Source organism: Aspergillus caelatus (genome assembly GCF_009193585.1).
Source record: "Aspergillus caelatus strain CBS 763.97 unplaced genomic scaffold BDV27scaffold_393, whole genome shotgun sequence".
NCBI classification, from domain to species: Eukaryota; Fungi; Ascomycota; class Eurotiomycetes; order Eurotiales; family Aspergillaceae; genus Aspergillus; species Aspergillus caelatus.
Window position 1 is genome coordinate 1 of NW_022475656.1, and position 23508 is coordinate 23508.

The following is a 23508-nucleotide window of genomic DNA, read 5'->3' on the forward strand; positions in this document are numbered from 1 at the left end:
CTTTTTTTTTTTTTTATTTTCAACCATCAAGTCGAGTGTAGACTTCGCCCACTGAAGAGTGCACCAAATCACGAGGTCCTAGGACCACGGTCCATAGTCGGATTATACCACATTTTCATGGCAGGGTAAGTGCAAGGGGCACTCCTTAGACCGCTGCCAACACCCGAGGAATGCTTTGGGGTAAGTGTCCGAACATATACTATTTCTCTTTCTGCAGCAGTTGTTCCGCGGTCAAATTGCGAGCGACGGCGACGCTGCTCATCCCGATATTGCTGACCAACTCGCGGAGCGAACAAACCTGTGGAATAGGACATCAGGTTAATGACATTTTTACACAGCCCCCATGTATCATACTAACCGACATGCTCAGCATTCTCGATACTGCGACGCATTTTTGATGGGTTATCTGGTCCCGGGAAGCGATCCTCAGTGCCAACAAGAGGTCCACTGCCGGTATGAAAAATCTGGATCCAGGTATCAGTTTCACTTTCTATGTCTCTAAGAGTATACCACGGACCTTTGGACGAAAGGACGGGTGCTCGAGCATGACGGAACTGTTCCGAAATTTTTGCACTAAACAATCCTTTCCTTGTATTGCTGTTTAAAGCTCAGATGACTATATACTCCTCGTAGATAACGCATGACTCACTGGCGTATGATACTTCAGCAACTTTGTCGCTATTAAAGCAATTCCTATAGGACTATTAGCACCGTGCCCGTCTTGCTAGGTGCTAGAGATTCTTGCCAGGTGCGCCCAGCTCGCACATTTACAAACTAGAAAACAGTAAGCGATGTGCACAAGATGCTCGAATTTCGCCCGGCCCAGTACTAACATCGATAATATCAATCGGCTATTATTACATTAGAGATGTTAAATGATGCGTGAGTATAGCAGATGCTTACATCCTCAAAATTTATGAAGGCGTACCCGACGCTAGAATATCTTTGTAAATATGACAAATCGTAAGGTTCAGTATGGTTGAGTTCTAGCATACTTGCAATTGTTCGCAAAGTCTTGAATGAGAGGTCAGCTCTTTCTGCAGAAAGCTATGCACTAGCCATGATTTCTTACCAATACGTAAGTACATAAAGTCATACTTTCCACGGCTTGTTTCATCAACAATAGCTTTGAGCATAGTCTAGTCATATTAGTCAGTAGATTTGCCTCTCCAGCCTTGTTCATTTGAACTTACCTGATCAATTTTATTCGGAATATTGCGGAGCATTATCTACTCACAACGTTCTGGTTATGCAATGGACATCAATATATTTCAGGGCTGATATTTACCGTAGTCCGGACATCAAGACCGAGGCGAATTCGTTCGATATCTACCGCGTTCTGACTACTTACGCGCAATTCAGGAAAACGGCTAATTTCATGGCGAGGAGAAAGCAAGACTCCTTCACCTGCCCTAGATATCCAATCCATGAGGCCAGCGTGCTCACCAGGAGGCACTGTAGAGCGTCCGGTAGGGCTGAGCTCCATGAATGGGGAGCGGTTCGGACGGTTCGGAGTCCAAACGGCATTCTTGAGGCACGGTGTTTCATATCGGAATAACCCATCTCTTGCAGGAGACGGACTAGGATGCGGATGACGTGGCTTATCCTCTATATCTGGCTTGAAAGACGAAACCTCAAGGATACACTCCTTTGGGTATACCGTCAGCTCTTCTCATTCTCGCAGTTGCGATGCGTTAGCTCACCTCGACCGAGCTTCCATTGAGTGTGGTCATAACATTTTCCGCATCCCGGGTATTGAAAAACTCAAGATGAAACTCGCTAATGTTTTCTTGTCCAGTGGGCAAGGGAGTGAAGGCTTTTATGTCACCGAAAGTTGTGATGATGGTCTCGAGTGAGCGGGTAACCGTGTGCTGATTCAAGGTGGGACTTCGAGAATCATAATAGACAGTTACAAGTAATTGGCCTTCATAATCAGAAACATTGGACAGAAGAGTCGGCTCCGTATGCTGTACATATTCCTTGGCTGTAAGAGGAAACACGCGCCATTCGGGTCGAAGAAGTCGGACCTTCTCAATCGCCTTCTTTGCTTCACGGCTATCAGTGAAAGAAACATATACCTTTCCCATGGAGTTAAGTTCCGTGAGAACAGGGCCTTTAAGGGTACCAAATTCACGCCGCTTCTCCAGGTTAGCAACGACCTCTCTTCCCTCTGCTGCTAGGCTATTTTCACCAACTTACGTTGAAAAACCCAGCAAGCGCCATGTAAGTAAGGTTAGTTGGGACATTCTCAATAACGAGAGCACGACTGCGCCGCTCAGAGTCAAATTTCTCGAGGACTACACCAGACGATAGGCTCCTAAACCCTCGAACACTTCCAATGGTTTCATAGTTTGATGAACCCTGATCAAAAGGGCTCACAATCCCACCACTTGCTCCATTTACTTCAGCAATGGAGTCGACAGCCAGATAGCTGACACTAGGAAGGGCACGTGTCATGGACTGAGCCACGTTGCCGTTGGCCACGGTATCTACCATCCCAACTGGCGTAAAAGCAGCTGCAGTCGGTGAAAGTTGCACTCTGGATGTACTTGTCGGCGCCAGGAATGGATCGGATGCAGCCCTAGGTAGATTAGTAACTCTAGGTCAAAGGCTAAGTCTGATCTTTACTTGCATTGAGTATAGTTTCCGGAGCCCTGCGTCGCTTACCGGTCCATGGACACTGGACCCAGGGTAGCCTTTGGATCGGATATCCTCCGGTGAAAAAGCCGTGAGTTTAGTATCAGGGGATCCATTTGGAGAAACTATCCCACTTGTGGAGCAGGGGCTACTCATACCATGAGGAGACTCGTTCGCCTTCATCTCACACGGCTATGGCTGCTCTCTGTAAGATAGCTTTTATTTCTTTTTGTTTTCTTTGGAGACACACTTGGTCTAACACAATACGTGATAGAATAGGCAAATAACAACAGAGAACAATAGGATGGATCTGTAACCTTATTATGTGATATAGGATGTGTAAGGCATTGAAAAGAAATACTTAAACAGAGGTGGCAGATATGTGAACACAAGACCGCACCCTATCTCGAAGAGAAACAGCTAAGGGGTGCTAGAGGGTAGAGCGATAACAGAACATATCTTGAGTAAATACAAGTGCGGGAAGCTAACCGGCAGTTCACTGTATTAATTTGGAAGTACGCTGCATATAGTATCCTTGGTTACGTAGATAGCCACTGCAAACTACTAGTATTCAGTAGACACTGTGTAGAATAAGTTTATACTGGCTACGGTGTAAAGATCGGAAACAGCAATGGATCCCCAAGATGATAGCCAATAAGAGGAAGCGAGTTATTCATGCACTGCTATATTGGACTTGCTGTCTTGATGCAAGTTTTCCTTAGGAGTCGGACTCAGTGAATATTTCAATAAAGGCAGATCTTAAAGTGCGCCCACTACACAACTTTATATACACCAGAAAAGGCAAACGCCCGCGTTATTCATAAAGATGAGAACACATTCTACTGGGAGATGCAATTTTCTCGGGGTATATACAACAGGGCCACTTAACATCAGGCTGGAAGCGAGAGCATTAAAAGGAACAAAGAGTAAAGAATCTTTGGGCGGGAGTGTAGGTGAACTCAGGTGCCAAATGTTGCGAACAAATGATTGATCTAAAAATTCTGTACATAGTCATCTGATTATATTGGCTCACAACCTTCTTCCTTTTCCAAATATACTTGGATTTATAGCTTACCTGGCAGTTTTTTGTTCCAAAATCGAATGGTAGAAATAGTTATCTAGTGTATGGAACAGTATAGAAATATGACAGCTGGTTAAATGGTAGGGAAGGGTCCAGGGGTAAAGAATAACATAGAAGAAAAAGAGTACTAGATATTTGGTGCACTATTACTAGTACCACAGTGTATGTACACTGCACAGCACACTAGTAGTATACAGCACTTTATCTCAGCAAGCTCGGCTCCTGGATTGATCAGTAGAATTACCTATCTTACGGCCTCTACCAGGCAGTCCACTAATCAATAAGCAGCCGCCTATGTCTTGTAGAGGGCTGAGAAATCAATGTTCCACCTTCCTAGGCGCGTATTTTGTTTTGTATATGAATAAGATCGATATTTTTGAAGCTCTATTTTTACCACTAAATCTATATTTATTATTAAATAAACTACGGAGTACATAGTTATATGATATGTCTATATTATAGATTGGTACCTAGACATTGTACCCCTATAGAGCCTTGAGACGTTTTTTAATAGTAAAGAAGTTATAAGCCTTCTAAAAATTCGAGACTTTTTAGTAGATGCCTTAAGATGAATTAGATTTTAGCCAGTAACTCTGTTAACAACGACCCCCCTCCTTCTTTTTTGAACTAAATATCTTTAGGTTTAATCTTGAATTTCCTAGCTTTCTTTACTCCGGCGGTTGTTTCAATATTTAACCAATTTTAAATAGAATTTATGCCCCCTGACTATCTAATAATTATCGTTAAGTATTTCGGTCAAAGTAATATCAACTTATGATTCTAAATAATTTTAGGCCGGCTGTGCTATTAAATGCTGACATTCAATTCTTAGATTGCTTGATAAGCATACATACGTATAGTTACAGAGAGGCGTTACAGTTACCGGGGGGGTCAGACCTACCCCGACTCCCTCGGAGATCTACCGCCTTGGTCACATGATATGACCTGAAAGGGAGTCAGAAATTAATAAAAATCACGTGAAGAGTCAGAATTATTCTCTGACCCCTCCGGAGCTGTAAGCCTGATCATAGATGTAGCAGAACCCCCCTGAGTTCGCTGAGGTAAACAGCACATAGAACTAACCAGGTTAATGACACTATACCCTAAATAGTAAGGTTAGATTGTTGCTGAGGTAGACTACTCCGTACAACAAGCTAGTTATCCACATGCCTTGTCCTAATAGGTATAGTACACTACGGACGGAAGTACCAAGGTACAAACAGCAATCAGTTGGGTTATCTCTATACTGCTGTCCTTCATCTTGTTCACTTCTCTGCACCCCACTTCTTGCACATGTCCGAAATATTTGACGCCTAAATTAAGCTATCACCATGCCTTCTATGGTTTCTTCTCGCAATGAATCTGCATATGTTCTAAATCAGGTCAGAGCCAGAAAATGAAAGTTAGTGGCCACTCTAATTCGTCTGGACTTATCAGATTATCATATCACCTTCAGATACGGATTATCTCGACCAGTTGATTCCTTCAATAAAGGAATATAGCGTGGGGAATCGAACTCCACAGTTACTACAGTCCTTGTCTACGTTTGCTAGCGATAAGGAAGCTGAAATAGAAACCATCTGTAACACCAATCACCAAGAATTCGTCACATCAGTCAATCAACTCCTCCGTATCAGGGAAGGTACTGTGAGCCTAACAGCTGAAATCTTGGACCTAAATCAATCCATTCAAGCTAGTACTGAAAAGCTAGCTGAACAGAAGAGAGCTCTAGTTGAATCACGGAGTCACCGTCAAAATATTGATGAAACCTCCCGTGCTATCCAAGATTGCTTGGAGGTTCTCCGCCTCGCGAACCAAATTCATGATTTATTAGCGAGGAAAAACCATTATGCAGCCCTTCGAGCCCTTGATGAGCTCCAAAATGTTCACCTCAAGGGCGTAACCAAGTACAAAATCGCAGACATCATTCAGCGCTCAGTGCCAGCAACTCAAAAGGCCATAGCTGAGGCAGTGATGTCTGATTTAAACACTTGGTTGTACAGAATCCGCGAGATGTCGCAATATCTTGGGGAAATTGCCTTGTATCATACAGATCTCCGTAAAACGAGGCTGAAGGAGAGGGCCGAAAAGACGCCATATCTTGGCCATTTTAAATTAAATTCCGCCATTGAGCTTGTTTCTGATGAACATGAGGAATATGACCTCCTGCAGAATGAGGAACTACAAGTCGACTTCACGCCGCTGTTTGAATGCCTACACATTCACCAATCTCTTGGACATATGGATAAGTTCAGGATTGAGTATGCCAATACACGTCGTCGGCAAAAGGAGCTATTGATACCTGCATCAATAACTCTCGTTGACGAGGATGGCGCAAGTCTACATAATCTTCTCGAAGAGATGGCAGGGTTTGCGATTGTTGAACGATCTACAATGAAGAGAGTGCCAGAATTGCGATCTCCAGTCGATGTGAGCATTATCCCTTGTACATGTCTTTGAGACAAGAAACGTAACTAATTCTTAATAGGTAGATGAACTCTGGGATTCTATGTGCCAAACAGCTGTGAACCTGATATTGAAGGCTCTTCCAGAAGTCGATAATGCCGAGAATTTGCTGAAAATTAAGAATCTGATTGCACTGTTCATGCAAACAATGAATGTCTGTTTCCCCTCTGACTCATTCACCCCACTAACTGACGACACTAACATGATTAAATGTAGAGTTGGGGTTTCCCTGTTGGTGTCTTTGACAACTTCTTGCTCACTCTCTTCAAGAAGTACGCTGAATTGCTCAAGAAAAGGTTCAGTGACGACTTTCAAGAGGTATTTTTGTTTCCGCCTTAATACTACTTGTCGCTGTACTCAAGTCATCAAAGATTGTATCCACAGATGATTATATGCCTATGCCCATCCAGACGCTGGAGGAGTTTGACAAAGTACTCAATGTTAGCTGGTACACGCCTGAGAAGCCACGGGAAGAACAAACGTACGTTGACACACCTGGTCCTCACTTATTTTGACTCATCGACACTAACTTGTTATTCCAGTTTTCCATGTGTCTTGCCATTTTCTCAGATGTATCCCTTATGTTGCATTGATATTCGGAATTTTTTGAATCAGTTCTACTTCTTTGCCAACGATGATTTCTCCCACTCAAGTGTTATCGACGAATCTCTCAAAGATGTAAGTCTAACATAGGTAAATGCCGCAAAGGATGCTCACCAAACATGGCTAGGCACTCGATGAACTTCTTTCAAGCAAAGTTTGTGATACATTGGTTGAACGCCTTGCTTCTCAGTATTTGGGGCAGATCGTTCAGATACTCATTAATCTGGAGCATTTTGAACTCGCTTGTCATGAACTCGAAAATCTCCTTGCAGCAGCGAGGTCTCACAATTCCATGGGTGGTCCCATCACCCTCAAAGCCACCGAAAAGTTCAGGAACAATAAAAAGGCGGCAGAGAAGCGTATTTTTGAGGTGGTCAACTCCAAGATTGACGACCTCATTGAAACCGCAGAATATGACTGGATGGCTCCTGTTTCTCCTACAGAACCGAGCAACTACATGCAGACTCTAACCCGGTTCTTATCCAATATAATGAATTCGACATTGCTCGGGCTCCCCACCGAGATCAAGGAACTTATTTACTTCGATGCTCTTAGCCATGCAGCAAATATGATTATTGTGCGCACTTTAGAAAGCCTGTATTATTTTTCTTAGACTCTGCTGACCTTTCGTCTTAGGCGCTTCCTCTTGCCGCAGATGTAAAGAAGATCAACCCGAACGGTGTCATGGCTCTTGCAAAGGATGTTGAATATCTCTATCACTTTGTTGATAGTCTTGGTGTACCTATCCTCCGGGAAAACCTCGATGAGCTCCAGCAAACTGTGCAGTTGATGCAGGCGGATAATACTGATGAGTTTTATGATATTTCTACTCGGAATAAGAAGTATGGCCGCGTGGACGCCATAAACGGCCCAGTCCTACTGGAAAAGTATGTTTTCACAAAGCCCATAATAGCCAGACATACTAACCTATCCAAGGGTGGTTCGCTCTATTCAAAGTCCCGTGAAGACTGACAAATTCACGACACTTTCTTCGAGATTCGGAAAGAAATCCTAGATAGCCCCCATAACTGGGCTTGGGTAGACTCCTCATAAAAGCAGGCGCGGGATGTAGGATAGGAGAAATGTAAAAATATACCTCCTTTCTCAACGCGTATTGGAATGAGATGATTTATGGTGTATTTGGAGTCTGACTACACCAAATAATTACGTTACCATATCTTTTCAACCGTTTAGACAAATAAACATCACCAGCCTGTCACTAAAATAACTCCATTATGAAGATCAAAGCCCGAGTCTCGCAAAATAAGGAACTACAAAAAACCAAATGGGTAATGTACGCTTCTAACGCGCCTCGATCACTTTGAAGTAGGAAATTATGATTAGCCGGACAGGATTCGTCAAGGGTAATTCTGCGTTAAATTATCCCACAGAAGTATGAAAATGAGGTCTTCGACATACCTGCTGAGGCGGTAAGTGCGGGTAAGCGGCATACATTCCTTCAAACATTTGAGATTGCGGCTGGCCATATGCTGCAGTCGGATCCGATTGCACAGGTCCCGCATACATAGCTGGTTGACGATATTCTTGGTCTTGAAGACCATGCTGGCCCAAACTGTAGTCGGGGGGGGCCATGTGATGTGAGGGGTGCTGCACTCCGTGTTGAGATGGCGGAAGTTGTCCTGCAGCGCCTGTAGGCCCAGGGGCCCCTGAAGGTGCACCTGCTGCCTGACTAGATCGCTTTGCGTGCGACGTGGCCTCCTCACGGGGAACTATGTCAATGAGAAAATCGAACATGTCGGATTTTGAGAGGGCTGCAGCAATATCTGATCTCTGCAGAGTGCGCCGCTTGTTGTCTTCGGCATGAATCCAAGCTCGCATAGTCAGCTCGGTAATGAATATATCACATCCTTTAGCAAAGAGGATTGGTGCCTCGGCTGAAATCATTTTCACCTCTGGATCAGCTTTCATGACCTTCTTGATACGCGCCAATGGCAATTGGTGGATTTTATAATCATGGTTGTCTGATTCGAGGTGGTTGATGATATGTTGCCAATATGTTGTCAGAATATCACGAGCCGTCCCTTGCAAGCCTTGATTGACCTGGTCCACATTAGTACTCTTTTCTGGAAGCATCTACTTGAATGAAACAATACCCACATTCGCCCAAGTACCTGTATAAAGCTCAGCTACAGGCGCATATCCCTGTGCGGAAAGCTAATACATGACGAGTCAGGCAACTACAGACTTGATGAGTGCATCTACAATTCTTGTTGGTAGGACATACCGCTGCGCTAGCACCTGTACATCCAAATTAGTGTGGTGTTTGCTGATGTGCCTCTTAGAATCAAGTAGAGAGAAGTGTTCTTTAATAAGAAGAGACCCGTAGGTTTTGAGGGATGATTACCATAGTGTCCACCGTTTCTAGTATCATACACAGGTTGCTGTCTGCCCTGCTGCTGGCTAGCACTTTGGGTGGATTGTTCCATGGCTATAGACTCTTGTATAGAACGGTTGGTCGGCCACAAGCATGCACTGATGATATATTTTGGACTAGGCTGGTATCGGATATGGTGGGAGGTCTGCTTTCGTGGATTGTTGAGCCAACAGCTATGACGATGAACAAATGGATTTTGAGATGAGCTGCAGGGTTTTAGCCAACTAAAATACTTATTCCACGGTTGTCAGAGGCTATGTAGGAGAGGAGTAATCAAATAAATTAGAGAAGGCGGCTGCTGCGTGGTCGGACGAGAAGAAGATGAGGTTGCGCGCGGTACTGTCCAACGAGTCGCCTGAGCAGCAGTAGCGCGTAGGCAAGCGCCCGCTAAGCGTGACGTTTTGCAAAGTACCTCAACGCGGGGAATCCGCCACCACGACCACCAACAATAATATGAAAAACAGCAAAGTAGTAAGGGAAAAGGCAAATGAATAAAAAGTTTGCTGCTTTATATAATTACTCTGTGTATGGTTTTGTTATATCGGCAGTGATACAGTTTAACACGTATTCCAACGACCCGCCCCAAATTATTGAGGATTGACAATTTGATCTTGCACATTGTTTCCGTATTGTATTATGGCTCTACCTACTGTACTGGGTATACACAGTACTGTCTATCAGGTGAAGATATGGCGCAACTTATATGTATGATGTACTCCGTGGTATATCAAGAGTACATGCATATCTTTGGCTGTTCGTGGGTGCTAGAACTCGTATAACACGGATATCTATAGCTTTAGTTAAACGACTACAAAACATATATGTAAATGGTGTTGGCTGCAATCCTCTACTCTTGCCTTTACACACGATATATAAAGATAAACAAAGACTGAATCCATACACCTGCAAGGAGACAGACAGAGAGAAGTTAAATGAAGAAAGAAAACTAATAAAGAAAAATACAGAATAACCCCCTTCTGGAATAAGCTCCAAATGACACAAAGAGCGCCTAGCATGGTAGAGACATGGAAGGCTAACCATGAGGTCTGCTCCTATACCCTGCAGATTAGGAAAACTGGGGGTGATTGAACACAGATCTAGGTATCCTCCTGAAATAAGTAAAGAAGTGACCTTTTCGCCATTGTTCTTTACTGGTTGGATTGTCAAATGCTAAAAGATATCGTAAGAAGTGGATATTCTGGGGCATTTATTCTACACACTCATGGTGCCTTTCGTCATTCTCTCAAGACCATCAAGTAACTAAGGGAACTTACCTAGTTAGTGCTAGTTTGGTTTTCTACCAGAGCAGCCCCACACAAGAAAATTTGCAAACAAAAGCAGACTAGTCCGCCTATATAAATACCATCTGAAAATTCCAAATCACTTCTTTTCTTTCTCTATTTTATTCCTTCTCCCTTCAAAGCCCACACAACATCTCACTTGTTTCCCACCATATTCCTCTAGGACTGGAGGACATGGCTCAAACAACATGTGGTGAAGCTGGGGCCATCAACGCTCACGAAGAAGTCGATATCACAGACCATGATATCGAGCAGCTACTTTTCGAGGCGGAAGGCCGATTACGTGCTCAAGATTTGAACTCCACTAACATCCCTGCTACCAGAGAGGTATCTGGCGATCGGCCCCAGCACACTTTGTTAAGGTATGTAAAGCTTACTAGAATATTTCCTGAGATACCTTACAAGCAAACATGCATATGGTTTAGAATCACAGCTGATGTATAAGAAAAGCATTCCTAGGTTGTCCTCTGATTGTTCCCTGCAGCCTTACGTCCTGCAGAAAGGGGATCTTGCGACAATCGATATCACACGCGTCAAGAACGTGCAGGATGCAAATAATGGTCTTGGCAACAAAGAGCCCAAGCAACCGGAGGTGAAGAAGGTAAAACGCACCCCGTTCTCATTACTGCCTATTCCCGCTATTGCCATGAGGAAAATTATCCCTTCGCATAAGCACTTGATACAGCTTCAACAGCCCGTACTGGGCTGCGCTGTGCCAATGAGAGCCAAATTTTCATAGTTACTCTGAGCATCTTTGCCAAACAACTGTCATTATAAATTACCCAAGCTGGATTGAGAGCTAACAATATGTCTGTATAGGATAAACCTACAGCTGGCAGCAACTGGTTCGACCTTCCGCAGACAGATTTGACACCAGAATTGAAAAGGGATTTACAATTGCTCAGAATGCGGTCGGTATTGGATCCCAAGAGACATTACAAGAAGGAAAACGGTAAAGCACAGCCGCCTAAATATTCTCAAGTGGGAACTATCATTGAAGGTCGAACCGAGTTCTTCAGTGGTCGTATTGCTAAGAAAGACCGCAAGAAAACTTTCGTGGAAGAAGTCCTAGACCAAGAGCGGTACAACAGGCGGTTTGAGTCTAAATACAGAGAAATACAGACCAGCAAGCAGAGTGGCAAGAAATCCTTTTACAAACATCTGCAAGCCAAGAGAAGAGCAAAAGGCAAGTGATAAGACCGATGCTACTCCTACATGGACAGTTCTGGAGGCCGTTATGTTGTAAGAATCTCTCTTGAACCAGTCCTGGCATGCTTTTAGGCATGGCAAAATGAAGGGTTCGCGATGAACTCGGCGAATCCGAGCAATTACCCCTCGTCTTCGAGCCACCCAAAGTGCAATTGCACATACTAATCGCTTCTGAACACACCCAATATAGTTCGCACCACAACAATCTGGTAGGCGTTAGTTTCAAGCATGATAAGGGGTATCATCTGGGCGCGAACCTGCATATCAATGGCTGCTGAACGACCAGCCTCGAGCACTTCCTCATGGTTTGCTTTGCCCTCCTGCAAAATAGCATCTAGTTCTTCAACACCCTTTCCTTGTAAAAGACGATCGTCTCCACGAGGAACGGGCGAGAGAACGGCACAGTTTGTTACCAAACTAAGTGCTAAGACTCTAATACCACAGTGTCTGGCGACAACAATTTCCGGTACAGTTGACATGCCAACCACATCTGCACCGAGTTTGTGAAGCATGCGGCATTCGGCCCTGGTCTCGTAACTGGTCTGCTTTAGAATACGATGCCTTGCAATGGGGTACAACCTGAGTACTTACCTGGGCCCTCCAACGAAAGCATACACACCCTCATGCAGCCTTCGTTGGCTTTCTGCATGCATCACCTCACCCCAAGCTGTATGCACGTGACGCCTAAGTTCGAGGTCGTAAGCATCGGACAGAGGGGGGAAACGAGGGCCGAACTCGTCGGCGTTCGGTCCTCGGAGTGGATGAGTGCCTGCCAAACCGGCCAGGAATATATGCTAAGTACCTATGTTAGATGGTATTTGGTGGGTCGGAAACTAGCGAAAGGAATAAACCCACATCATTCAGTAATACAATGTCGCCAACCGCATACTCTGAATTCAAACCCCCCGCAGCATTTGTCACTGTTAGTTAGATACGGCTGTTAGCCAAGTTGCATATACCAAATGAATTTAAACTTACACACTATGGTATCAACCCCTAGCAATTTGAAAACTCGAACAGGGAATGTCACTTGGTTGATGGAATGACCCTCGTAGTAGCTTTGAAGGACGCATTTGTAAGTTGGCCAGCTTTTCTTATGCACTAGTCCGGGAAACTTACTGGGCACGCCCAACCATCAAAACAACTGGTAACTGGTCATCCAGAAGGCCGAAGATAAGTTTTCCTGCATGTCCGGGAACTATCTGGTGAATGAGTATGTGGAACTCAATGTAGAGCTGGCTCGTTGCTCACCTGTTAGATGCGGGAAATGTGGGATAGAAGAATAATCAAACTCTGCCCGTGGCTCATCACGAATAGTATTTGCCAGGCCCCCCAAACCAGAGCCGCACACAATTGCAACTTTAGGATTTTGTAGGGAGACTGGTAAATTCTTCCTTAAAAAAGAAAACGCTTCGTGCACTCGTTCAGACGAACACAAGTCTTCCGATGGGCAAATCATCATTGGTCAAATACACAGCAAGTCCAGAATCTTCACACTGTCAAATCTATCTTGGAGCTAGGTATGGAATAGAAAAATGGGTGACCAGTGCCAAGAAGTGGTGGTGTACCAATCATGCGTAAGTGTTGTGACGGAGTATGCATAATCTTCCTCCTTTCTCTTCACTAATTCTTACTCTCTTCCTCCCACACTTCTACGATTATCTTTTTACATCCCGATTCCCATTTTTACCCTTCAAATGCATATATTGCCTTAGGCATCAGGTTCAGGGACTAGTAGTACTTGGTGCTACTAGTAGTATTAGAAGTACTCCGTAAGAGTACGAAGAAAGGCGGTAAGCAGTCAAGCGAATCATGATGGTAGCCTGAAATCTTCAAAAATCAGATGGAAGGGCAAGCCACAAGACACTATTGTAGCAGCATCTTTCAACTAACACTTCAGGCTAATTAAAATCAGACTTCCTACTTCTACTTCTTGTTCGATGTACTGAAATGTCATCGCTCTTCAACTCTCGTCTATTGGCAAGGACTGGCAAGCAATCGCTGGTATTACTTGCTTCACCTAGTACATCCCGAGTGACAATGCTAATAATTCGACTTTAGTTCGCAGTGCCCGCTCGCAGCATCACTTTGCCAAGTAGCCCAGATGTTATCGATAAATCAATCTCCAACGTACCCCAGAGCATAGCTGAAATATCACCGCTGTAAGTGGCTCCTGTATAGTATTTGACGCAAGCTCTGGCTGATTTTTCGAATGTCTCTAGCTCAACGAAACGGGACCAACAGCCTACATCATATATCAAAAATTGGTCAGTCATTACAAGCCCTTTTCAAGGATCAATCATTAGGAAAGACGTGCGCTTACCTTTGCAATAGGGCCGAGCGCCTGGACGGTATCAACTCTAAATCCCGGCTGCCACGAAGCGTGCAAGCGGTGTATTTGCGGCCTCTCCGAAGGAAAGCCGAATACGGATTGCCGGTTTGCGATCTTCAACTTCGGTCGTATAGCGTTCGAAATGTGGAGTTCTTCGCTGATTTCGCCGTGCGTGCCGCCTACTACTTAAAACTTCCTGTCTCCGGGCCTGTGCCTCTACCACGCATCGTTGAACGTTGGACATTCCCTCGAAGCAATTTCGTGCACAAGAAAAGCCAGGAAAATTTCGAGCGGATTACTCTTCGCCGACTGATCCAGATCAAGGATGGCAACCCTCAGGCTGTACAGACGTGGTTGGCATTCTTACGAAAGCATGCTTTCTATGGAGTAGGCATGAAAGCTAATGTTTGGGAACACGAGAGCCTTGGTACGCTAGAATCCTTCTACTCCGTTTTTGTCTCTTACTCTATAGTGCCCTAGAGTTTAGTAACTAACCCATGTCTACAGACGTGTTCAAGAATATTGATAACGCAGTCCCTGAGGTTGAACGGTCCCTGGAGTCTCATCTATCACACTTCGGTCAACGGGGTGGTGAAGGGACGCAGAGTTCGATACCTGATCTTCTGGGCGACATGCGACCTCCTAAACACAGAAGTCCACTAAGCAGCGTCCGCGAAGGCTGGAATTAAGCCAATAATTCCCTTGTATATTTTGCCGTTTGAGAGCTTCTCACGTCAATCTCTGTATTTCTATTTTTACCCTTAAGTATTAGTCGGATAGGTTTAGCACAACAAGACTTCTCAGCACATGTTGGTTGTATCATTTTGCACGGTAGGATTGCTTGGATCACAGTTTTTGTTTAATTAATATAAACATAGGATTCATATAATGTAGCAATGGCAACTTGTCTCACTGAAAGCAACACAAGAAGTAGTGAGTCACGTGTCAAACACATACATTGAACGGCTGTTTTAAGGGAACGTGGGACAAATGCGCACCAATGCATTCGATTTTTTTTTCCCAATTCTCCAAGGTAGCCACTGGACATGCATGTCAGCCGCTATGCATCGTACAGCCCAAGCGCTCATAGAGCAACAAATGCCCTCTTGCAGATGAGGGATATTAAGTTCAATATGAAAGGTCATCTCCGAAGATGGGGTAGCTCAGTCACAGCGCAGCCATCACCAATATCATCTAGTCAGACCATATTCTCTGGGATCCAACCAACTGGAGTGCCGCACTTGGGGAATTACTTAGGTGCTTTGCGTGAATGGGTCAGGCTACAAGATAATGCTACCGAGGGGACGAGATTATTTTACTCCATCGTCGACTTGCATGCCTTAACTGTACCACAAGATAGTTGTCAGTTGAAGAAATGGCGGAGGGAGGCGTTTGCGACACTGCTCGCTGTAGGCTTGAATCCCGATCGCTCAACCATTTTTTACCAGTCGGCTGTACGTCCGTTATGCTCTACTGGAACCCAATGCTCTACACTCCCATCCTAAGCGCTCCCATTAACTATGGCCAGGTTCCTGCTCATACTGAATTATATTGGATCCTGAGTACGGTAGCTTCTATGGGATACCTATCACGGATGACTCAATGGAAGGTGAGCAATAGTGAGCATTGAAACTTGAGGCGCAATTTGTCTTAGAAAGCAAACAGATGTAAATCTTGGATATGGACCTTGAAGTTGACTACGTATAGAGCAAGTTGCAACTGCCAGAAAGCACAAGCCTGGAGCATTCAGCTGCCAGGTCTAAGCTACGGCTTGGCTTATTTTCTTACCCTGTACTGCAGGCAGCGGACATCTTAGTACACAGGTTCGGTAGCTAATTACAAAAGGTGAAGCTGTACTGACACGGGCTAGGGCTACTCATGTTCCTGTTGGAGAGGATCAAAGACAGCATCTTGAGTTTTCTAGGTATACTGCTAATAGTTTTAACCACCTCTACGGCCATATCTTCCCGTCTCCAGAGGCACTCATCTGTAAGCCTCCTACGCACTAACCAGGAATGAACCTTAGAACCGCGCTGACTGATACAGCACCGGCGAAGCGAGTTATGTCTCTCAAAGAGCCCACTTTGAAAATGTCCAAATCGCATGCCGACAGCCGGTCGAGGATCCTCCTCACTGATTCACCTGATGATATTCATAGGAAAGTTAGAGCTGCTCTAACTGACTCGGACGCAAGCATAACCTATGATCCTGTCCGCCGGCCGGGCGTGTCTAACCTTATAGAAATTCTAAGCCATCTCGACGGAAGATCCTGCGACGACTTATCTTTGGAGTACAAATCGGCGAGCCTTCTGGCTCTGAAAGAAGATCTGGCAAGTCGAATCTCGGATCACCTGCAAGGAATAAGAGAGCGGTACTATTCGCTCATAGAAGACAACTCTGGTTATCTGGATACTGTCACAGAGCAAGGTGCCCAGGCTGCACGTGCCAATGCCGATGTGACTATGAAACAGATTAGAAAAGCCATGGGGCTGTGAGGGCTATTCATCCTTCCTATCAGGGCTTTCATGACTATACATGGCCTTTGTTATTCCCAATGAGCAGTGAATGGTCCCGATCAAGGCGATAGGGCCAGCATTTGCGTATACGTACATATCATGTATCTATCCTGTACTATAATTTCTTCAGACTATCCCTAACCTTACATGGTAGTTACTCGGCCATATAAAAGTGAAAGTCGGAGTCGCCTCCCTATGTAGGGTAATAGTGGATTCACCCAGGTAATTGTTGCCCAAGTTAGGCAACATAATAACATGCGTGGCACACGAATGATAATACAAAAATTACATCTCGATTTCAGAATCCAAGTAGAATGAGGCCTTGGCTAGAACGATGTTCGTTAATATCTTGGGTATGGTATACAATAGGATGTTGCCTGATTTGTGGTAAAGTTTATCTAAACGTCCCGAGACCTCCGATAACACGGAGATGGGCTGACTCCCGAGCCAGCCGATTTCCCGGCAATGCCGCAAACTGTACTCCGTACTTCGTTCCGGAAGCCCTACGTCAGTCTTCTGGCTTTCTCTTAAGCCTGTGCCTGAAACATATTACACGATAGGAGAGTCTAGAAGTAACAATGGCCATATACCTAAGAGCAACTAATAGTATCTAGTATATAAGCCTAGTCAGTTTACGTAGGTACCGGTAGAGAATTTTCAATCTTATAGCCTAGCGCCTTGCAGAAGGCACTGTAGCAGACGCAGAAACTTAGCATTATTAGTCCTAGTACATTATGAATGATGATGATGATGACGACTACAAGCGTCACATTCGCATAGTCCCATTGGATTATTGATTGCAAGCCCCACTCCGACTTAGCCGAGGCGGTCTGAGTGGAGTCTTGCACGATCTATAGTCGAGCAATCAACAGTACCAGACCGCATGCAGCGTACGACATCAGTTCCAAAGATTAGTGCTTTCCGTTACCATACAAGAACGCAGCCATGTCCCTATCAGCTATTGTACATCAGCGCTTCCCTTTAGGCCGTATATACCTTCTCTTTTTTCAAAATTCTTTTCACCCTTTTTGATCTCATTGTCCAAACGAGAGATCGACTATTATTGTCTTTCAAGGTACAGTGAGTGGGCCGAAAGAGCTTTGTGCTCATTTCCCAGTTCAGTGGCCTTGGTGAATCAAGATTTATGCGACAAGAAGACCTGGGGCCTTCTTTCATGGGACCCGAGTAAGAAAAAAAAAAAGAATAAGGGAGATAGCACGATGCAAAAGTCCTGGCTTGTTTTGCTCGCTACTTTCCTTGGCTTGCAAGGGACAACAGCGCTGACACTCCACCGAAGAGAGCTTCCGGCCGTTGTCTCGTTGGATATCAAACGAAATAATGCTGTTGACCCTGTGGCTAGAGATCGGATGAGACGGAAGCGCGACAAGACCGTTGAACAGAATCTTGATAATGAGGTATGTCGGCCAGAACATTGAATCGATATATGGCCGCTAATCTGCGACATAGGAAACTTTATATTTCTGTAACATAACTCTGGGCACACCAAAGCAAAGCCTACGGTTAGTTCTTGATACAGGAAGCAGTGACCTCTGGTGTAATGCAGCGAATTCGACACTTTGCTCATCTAGAGATAAACCCTGCAATGCCTCAGGGTCTTACGACCCAACTTCATCTTCGTCATATGCCTATGCATCTTCGGACTTCAACATATCGTATGCTGATGGCACTGGAGCCGCCGGTGATTATGTTACCGACACTATCCACATTGGAGGTGCTACTGTCAAGGACTTCCAGTTTGGGGTGGGTTACTCGTCTAGCTCCGCCGGTAGGTCGATGCCATCCTTCTCTACGGTATATAAGCAAATTTGTGTTGTTGACTAACCTTGCTCTATCCAGAGGGTGTTTTGGGAATAGGATACACAACGAACGAAGTCCAGGTTGGCCGGTTCGGTAAAAGTGCCTACGCAAATCTTCCTCAAGCCATGGTCAAAAACGGTCTAATTCAGTCGAATGCTTATAGCCTTTGGCTTAATGACCTGGGAGCAGATACTGGCTCGATTTTATTTGGAGGCGTTAATACGGAGAAGTATCATGGAGAACTGCAAACTTTGCCGATTCAGACGGTCAATGGGATCTATTCTGAGTTCATAATCGCACTAACCGGTGTCTCATTGAGCTCATCATCAAGTCAGCATAATTACTCATCTTCTGATGCTCTCCCAGCCGCGGTCCTGCTTGACTCGGGAAGTTCTCTGACCTATCTTCCAAATTCCATTGTGCAAGACATCTATGATGATCTGGGTGTCACTTATGAGTCATCCAGCGGTGTTGGCTATGTGCCATGTAGCCTGGCACAGCAAAATATTAATGTGACCTACACCTTTTCGTCTCCTACTATTACAGTTGGGATTGATGAACTCGTTCTAAATGCAGGTGATCTGCGATTTCGGAATGGCGCGCGTGCATGCATTTTTGGCATTGTACCAGCCGGAGATAGCACTGCTGTCCTGGGGGATACGTTCTTACGCAGTGCATATGTTGTATACGATCTATCCAACAATGAAATCTCCCTCGCCAATACCAATTTCAACTCTACTCAGGATAATATCTTGGAAATTGGAACTGGCGACGATTCCGTCCCTGGGGCCACCCAGGTTTCAAATCCCGTCACATCAGTTGTGGCCGATGGGTCTGGGGCCAGGATCGGGGGTCCAACTGGTGGGATCTTTACTGATCTGCCTTCAGCAACAAGTACCGGCGGCGCTGCAGCACCTGCCGGGCCAACAGATGTTCCAAAGCACTTGGTTTTTGGTGCAGCGGCTATTGGTTACGTGCTCGCTTTTTGATGTAGATGACTTTTCACCAGCAAATATCTTGTGTTCTTGCATAATTTTTTCTGCTTGTTAAAGCCCACTGGCTGCATACTACCTGGTGATACCCTAGATCTTAGCTCTCTTTCTTTTCTGCCCTCCGCTTTCCTTTTTTTGAACCCTACCGTGTCTTGTGATCTTGTCGACACTTTTTTCTCCTCAGTAGGGTTGACGATTCGCCTGTATGTATTCGATGGATATCTATATCTATATATATATCGAACATTCCATACATATCTGATCTACTCCTAATATATCGTGACTGCTCCGCCCTGTAGTCAAGGCACTACAAGCTTTCTATACTTCATTCGTTCCCCACTTTTCCCCATTCAAAGGTTTCGGCTCCCTAACTGCCTTCCCACACCAAGAACAAGAACATTGCTAACAAAGACTTTTCCGGACTTCAACACCGGATCATGTGCCAATGCCACGTATTTCTAACCTAACCATCCTAAGGGCCTACCAGCAGAATCCACTCCTACCGTTATTACTCCGAGAATGTCGATCGCATGACTCTGCAAAGAATGAACTTCGCTGGCTCCAGGAGAGGGCCAGTCGCTCGATTTCGGCCAAACAGGTTGCGCGGTCTACGCTTGCCCCCTTGGGATGGAGAAGGCTCCTTAGATCAATGTGCCATGCTCGATCGAAAGGAATGCCCCTGCAGTATATCCTAGGCGATCAGCCCTTCGGCGAGCTCGACATTCTGTGTGAAAAGGGTGTACTGATTCCAAGGTATACCCACTGCCTATTTTTGCTCTCATGATGTTTCCAACAAAACCTCAATATATCTAATGCGTCGATTTCCCTCCAGAGCAGAGCAGAAACAGAGACATTCACTATACAAGCTGCCAAATTGATCTTGAACAACATTCAGAGGCATGGGCGTCGTGAAATTGGTCAACATCAACGTTCCTTCCGTATAGTTGATCTCTGTACAGGTAGTGGTTGCATAGCGCTACTCCTACATGCGCTCCTTGCCCCTCATATTGATCAGCTTTCAATACTCGGGGTTGATCTTAGCCCTGCAGCTATTGCACTAGCCAACAAGAACCTTACACACAATGTTCAACAAGGTCTGCTTTCAAATCGTGCTGCAACTGAGATTTCTTTCCAGCGCGGTAACGTTCTCCCCCATGACAGCAGTGGGCCCCCTCCGGCAAGGGAAGTGCTGTGCAATTACCAAGGGCTTCCCTCTGATATGGAGCCAGAATGTGACGTGCTCATCTCAAACCCGCCATATATATCTCCTGAATCATTTCGAAATGGTACTACCTCACGTAGTGTCCGGGTTTTTGAACCAAAGCTTGCACTGGTTCCTCCGCCCGGAGACTCTATTATTGGACCAACACTTGACAGACAGGAGGACCTTTTCTACTACCACATTATTTTGCTATCGTTTCAGGTTCGTACAAAGCTTTTGGTGCTTGAGTGCGGCGACCACTCACAAGCTACGCGGGTAGCTGCTATAGTCAAAACATTGTCCAGAGGCTATCGGCTGAATGCCCTGTCCATCGAGGTCTGGTCTAGTTCTGGCACATTTATTGGTGACGAAACACCCCCCGAGAATGGGCCCTGTGCAGTTGTTGTGACAACCATTCAATAGATGATTATATTGGTGCTATCTATCTAGAATTCTAAGTATAGGAAAAAAAAAAAACTTTAGTGGCGGTGTCAAGACATCTACTAAACTACTATCTAGTATGGAAGAAATGTTAAGTGTTAACTAGATAGGCAAGACAAGGACCAAAGGTTAAGACAGGCAGTAGATACTAGAGACAGAAAAACTAATTCTTATACATTTACTGATAATAATTATTATTAGATCCTCCTGTAATCTCTAATATGGTTGTGATTTTAGACAATTGTAAGATTTATATTAGGCTGAGCGAGGTCTCTAAAAGTCTTATGAGCTATTAATAGAGTCGTTTGTTGGGTTTGGGTTCAAGATCTAGGACGCACCCCCGACCCAGCCCCAGGTTGGGTTTCCTATATGGTAACCTGTACCCGTCTCACCGCCGACCCCCATTATCAGTAGGGGGTCGGCTACAGCTTAATATTATTCCCAGCTTAATATTATTTTTTCTATATAGCTCAATAAAAATATTATAAAATTATTATTTCTATGTATATAAAGCTATAAAAGAGTCCTTCTATATATCTATAATATATAGATTTTCAGATATCCTATATTTCAGGCTTAATAAGGTTAGTATTAGAATTAGGCTGCGGCAAATCCGCTCTATTGGATGTCAAAGTCACATCCGTATCCGCAGATTGCGGATATTAGATACCACTTCATCCGTATCCAACTTTTAGATATCTACTAAACCTAATAATTATCTATATTAATATAAAATTTATTAATTTAACTTATTTTAATACTTTATATAATTCTCTTACAGTTAACTAAATACTCTTTTTTCTATTATATTATAAATATATTAGTATATTATAATCATTTATAAGTGAATTACTATTAAAGATATATATTTTAGTATATAAAAATTAATATAGATTCTATAGAAAACAACTATTAAAAAATAAATCTATTTAATTTATAATAACCCAGCTAAATCTTTTTGAATATAAAATCTTTAAAATTTAAGAATTTAAAAATATAATTTAATTAGTAGATTATAATATAAAGGTATAGTAAAAATATAATATATTTATTAAAATTATTAGACTTAGTAATTTTTAATTTACTTTTATATAGATATTAGTTAAATATGTTTTAAATATCTAACAGATATTAATAAATATTTAATTTGGTATTGTCAGCTGCCCTAATCCTAAAGCGGAATAGTCTTAGGGCTGGCTTAGAGGATATAAAAATAGAATAATAATATAGATTGAATGACTAGATAAGATAGAATAGGCTTGAAGAGATCAAAAGAATAAATAGGAAATCTGACTATCTGATAATCAGATAGTTGGTTGATAATCTGCTTGAATCAAAAAGATTATTTAGTAGATACTTTTAGGCCTAATTTATAAACAATTTTTAGGTCTTGTTTTTAGTGAATAATTTTAAATTAATATAGAATTAGTAAATTTGTTATTATAACTAATTCTGACTAATTCTTAATTTCTAATAATTTCTAATAATTTATAATAAATTATTAGAAATTATTTAAAGTTATAAATTATAGATCTCTTCTAGATTTTAATTAAAAATAAGATTTTAATCTAGTCTAAAATAGGTAATACTATAAAAGCTTTCTAGAATATTTTCTAAGTAGGAAATATCCTTTCTATTTCACTCAGTATTACCTAGTATAGAAATATTCTAGAAGAAATCTAGAATATTTTTTAAATAGGAAATTTTACTCTGATATTAATATTTTATTTTTTAATTATATATAGATTATAGTTATCTAAACTATATTTGATAATTAAATATTTTTTTAATTTTTTTAATCTAATTATTTTAATAAATATTTAATTTCTATTTTTTTAAATTTTTAATTACATAATATATTTTATTTTCTCTTTTATTTTATTACTATATCTCGATTTTAGTATTTAAAAAATCAATACTCAGTATTTTAATATATTAAAATTTTTATTAATCTAAATATTGTATAATTAGATAATTTTTTAATTTTTTAAACTAAATTATACTATAATAATTTTCTTAAATATTCTTTTCTACTTATATAATTTTATTTTATTTTTGTAAGAGATATCGCCAGGGCCCGATATTCCACAAGACCAAAAGATCAAATAATTCTGGATCAACGATCCAGAATGCCCTGGTCAGACCTATATAGCTTTCCACCGTTACAACTATAGAAAAGTTTTATTAAATAATAATTAAAAATAAAGTTTAATAAAAAAAAAGTTATAAAAAATAATTTAATAGTAAATTAAATAAAAAATACTTAATATTTAATAGAATTACTTTAATTAAATTATATATAAACAAATTAGTTAATTTATAATAATATATAAATACTATTGAACTATTTTTATTTACTTAAATTTTTATTAGATAGAGATATCTCTAATGAAAATATATCTAAAAAATAATATATATATAAAAACTTTAGATTTAAAAAAATAGAGTATTAATTAATTTTTTAATAAAAGATTTTTAAATTTATAATTATTATTTAATTTCTATCTTAAATTATT

The 23508-nt window shown here is 42.5% G+C and overlaps 9 protein-coding genes across 9 annotated transcripts; 6 read left to right on the top strand and 3 right to left on the bottom strand.

Annotated features, from left to right (window-relative positions):
* Positions 1–68: 68 nt before the first annotated feature.
* Positions 69–2820, bottom strand: BDV27DRAFT_169984 (putative meiosis protein MEI2; the record flags this gene model as incomplete). Its single annotated transcript, XM_032075172.1, has 13 exons — positions 69–298; positions 359–464; positions 518–597; positions 650–693; positions 746–774; positions 904–934; positions 996–1014; positions 1073–1139; positions 1194–1229; positions 1289–1648; positions 1704–2138; positions 2200–2581; positions 2633–2820. 13 exons carry the CDS (start codon positions 2818–2820, stop codon positions 69–71), a joined length of 2007 nt encoding a protein of 668 aa, XP_031920925.1.
* Positions 2821–4833: 2013 nt separating this feature from the next.
* On the top strand, positions 4834–7985 carry BDV27DRAFT_78191 (Rab GTPase-binding exocyst subunit SEC15). The gene is made up of 9 exons (XM_032077576.1): positions 4834–5100; positions 5156–6148; positions 6207–6338; positions 6401–6502; positions 6556–6665; positions 6727–6862; positions 6915–7364; positions 7424–7674; positions 7724–7985. Exons 1-9 carry the CDS (start codon positions 5050–5052, stop codon positions 7800–7802), a joined length of 2304 nt encoding a protein of 767 aa, XP_031920926.1. The 5' UTR covers positions 4834–5049; the 3' UTR covers positions 7803–7985.
* Positions 7721–9569, bottom strand: hapE (CCAAT-binding factor complex subunit HapE). The gene is made up of 5 exons (XM_032077574.1): positions 9153–9569; positions 9033–9046; positions 8906–8962; positions 8207–8848; positions 7721–8106 (listed from the first exon to the last, which is right to left on the bottom strand). Exons 1-5 carry the CDS (start codon positions 9232–9234, stop codon positions 8104–8106), a joined length of 798 nt encoding a protein of 265 aa, XP_031920927.1. The 5' UTR covers positions 9235–9569; the 3' UTR covers positions 7721–8103.
* Positions 9570–10657: 1088 nt separating this feature from the next.
* Positions 10658–12051, top strand: BDV27DRAFT_169985 (Fcf2 domain-containing protein; the record flags this gene model as incomplete). The annotated part of the gene is made up of 3 exons (XM_032075173.1): positions 10658–10845; positions 10943–11084; positions 11303–12051. 3 exons carry the CDS (start codon positions 10658–10660, stop codon positions 11675–11677), a joined length of 705 nt encoding a protein of 234 aa, XP_031920928.1. The 3' UTR covers positions 11678–12051.
* On the bottom strand, positions 11755–13211 carry BDV27DRAFT_138604 (purine-nucleoside phosphorylase). Its single transcript, XM_032069273.1, has 7 exons — positions 12944–13211; positions 12812–12890; positions 12671–12750; positions 12548–12612; positions 12284–12486; positions 11950–12229; positions 11755–11898 (listed from the first exon to the last, which is right to left on the bottom strand). The coding sequence occupies exons 1-7, from the start codon at positions 13152–13154 to the stop codon at positions 11854–11856; spliced, it is 963 nt and encodes a 320-aa protein (XP_031920929.1). The 5' UTR covers positions 13155–13211; the 3' UTR covers positions 11755–11853.
* Positions 13212–13516: 305 nt separating this feature from the next.
* BDV27DRAFT_138606 (mitochondrial 37S ribosomal protein uS10m) lies at positions 13517–14929 on the top strand. Its single transcript, XM_032069274.1, has 5 exons — positions 13517–13696; positions 13754–13854; positions 13915–13959; positions 14027–14451; positions 14532–14929. The coding sequence occupies exons 1-5, from the start codon at positions 13643–13645 to the stop codon at positions 14711–14713; spliced, it is 807 nt and encodes a 268-aa protein (XP_031920930.1). The 5' UTR covers positions 13517–13642; the 3' UTR covers positions 14714–14929.
* A 106-nt stretch (positions 14930–15035) lies between these two features.
* Positions 15036–16984, top strand: BDV27DRAFT_138610 (tryptophan--tRNA ligase MSW1). The gene is made up of 5 exons (XM_032069275.1): positions 15036–15478; positions 15553–15633; positions 15732–15847; positions 15895–16013; positions 16071–16984. The coding sequence occupies exons 1-5, from the start codon at positions 15071–15073 to the stop codon at positions 16517–16519; spliced, it is 1173 nt and encodes a 390-aa protein (XP_031920931.1). The 5' UTR covers positions 15036–15070; the 3' UTR covers positions 16520–16984.
* Positions 16985–17434: 450 nt separating this feature from the next.
* On the top strand, positions 17435–19628 carry BDV27DRAFT_138612 (pepsin-like aspartic protease). The gene is made up of 3 exons (XM_032069276.1): positions 17435–17955; positions 18008–18326; positions 18398–19628. The coding sequence occupies exons 1-3, from the start codon at positions 17761–17763 to the stop codon at positions 19345–19347; spliced, it is 1464 nt and encodes a 487-aa protein (XP_031920932.1). The 5' UTR covers positions 17435–17760; the 3' UTR covers positions 19348–19628.
* BDV27DRAFT_138617 (N5-glutamine methyltransferase family protein) lies at positions 19629–21161 on the top strand. Its single transcript, XM_032069277.1, has 2 exons — positions 19629–20103; positions 20188–21161. Exons 1-2 carry the CDS (start codon positions 19796–19798, stop codon positions 20972–20974), a joined length of 1095 nt encoding a protein of 364 aa, XP_031920933.1. The 5' UTR covers positions 19629–19795; the 3' UTR covers positions 20975–21161.
* Positions 21162–23508: the final 2347 nt, after the last annotated feature.

Coding starts and splice junctions, on each gene's coding strand:
- BDV27DRAFT_78191 (XM_032077576.1), top strand. CDS start 5,050: ATGCCTTCTATGGTTTCTTCTCGCAATGAATCTGCATATGTTCTAAAT. Junction 6,503..6,555: donor TCAGTGACGACTTTCAAGAG/GTATTTTTGTTT, acceptor AAGTCATCAAAG/ATTGTATCCACAGATGATTA. Junction 6,666..6,726: donor AAGCCACGGGAAGAACAAAC/GTACGTTGACAC, acceptor TTGTTATTCCAG/TTTTCCATGTGTCTTGCCAT.
- hapE (XM_032077574.1), bottom strand. CDS start 9,234: ATGGAACAATCCACCCAAAGTGCTAGCCAGCAGCAGGGCAGACAGCAA. Junction 8,849..8,905: donor ATACAGGTACTTGGGCGAAT/GTGGGTATTGTT, acceptor AATGTGGACCAG/GTCAATCAAGGCTTGCAAGG.
- BDV27DRAFT_138604 (XM_032069273.1), bottom strand. CDS start 13,154: ATGATGATTTGCCCATCGGAAGACTTGTGTTCGTCTGAACGAGTGCAC. Junction 12,613..12,670: donor AGGGGTTGATACCATAGTGT/GTAAGTTTAAAT, acceptor TCTAACTAACAG/TGACAAATGCTGCGGGGGGT. Junction 12,230..12,283: donor GCTTTCGTTGGAGGGCCCAG/GTAAGTACTCAG, acceptor AAAGCAGACCAG/TTACGAGACCAGGGCCGAAT.
- BDV27DRAFT_138606 (XM_032069274.1), top strand. CDS start 13,643: ATGTCATCGCTCTTCAACTCTCGTCTATTGGCAAGGACTGGCAAGCAA. Junction 13,855..13,914: donor ATAGCTGAAATATCACCGCT/GTAAGTGGCTCC, acceptor GAATGTCTCTAG/CTCAACGAAACGGGACCAAC. Junction 14,452..14,531: donor TTGGGAACACGAGAGCCTTG/GTACGCTAGAAT, acceptor CCATGTCTACAG/ACGTGTTCAAGAATATTGAT.
- BDV27DRAFT_138610 (XM_032069275.1), top strand. CDS start 15,071: ATGCATGTCAGCCGCTATGCATCGTACAGCCCAAGCGCTCATAGAGCA. Junction 15,479..15,552: donor CCATTTTTTACCAGTCGGCT/GTACGTCCGTTA, acceptor AACTATGGCCAG/GTTCCTGCTCATACTGAATT. Junction 16,014..16,070: donor GTCTCCAGAGGCACTCATCT/GTAAGCCTCCTA, acceptor TGACTGATACAG/CACCGGCGAAGCGAGTTATG.
- BDV27DRAFT_138612 (XM_032069276.1), top strand. CDS start 17,761: ATGCAAAAGTCCTGGCTTGTTTTGCTCGCTACTTTCCTTGGCTTGCAA. Junction 17,956..18,007: donor AACAGAATCTTGATAATGAG/GTATGTCGGCCA, acceptor TCTGCGACATAG/GAAACTTTATATTTCTGTAA. Junction 18,327..18,397: donor TTACTCGTCTAGCTCCGCCG/GTAGGTCGATGC, acceptor TGCTCTATCCAG/AGGGTGTTTTGGGAATAGGA.
- BDV27DRAFT_138617 (XM_032069277.1), top strand. CDS start 19,796: ATGCCACGTATTTCTAACCTAACCATCCTAAGGGCCTACCAGCAGAAT. Junction 20,104..20,187: donor AAGGGTGTACTGATTCCAAG/GTATACCCACTG, acceptor CCTCCAGAGCAG/AGCAGAAACAGAGACATTCA.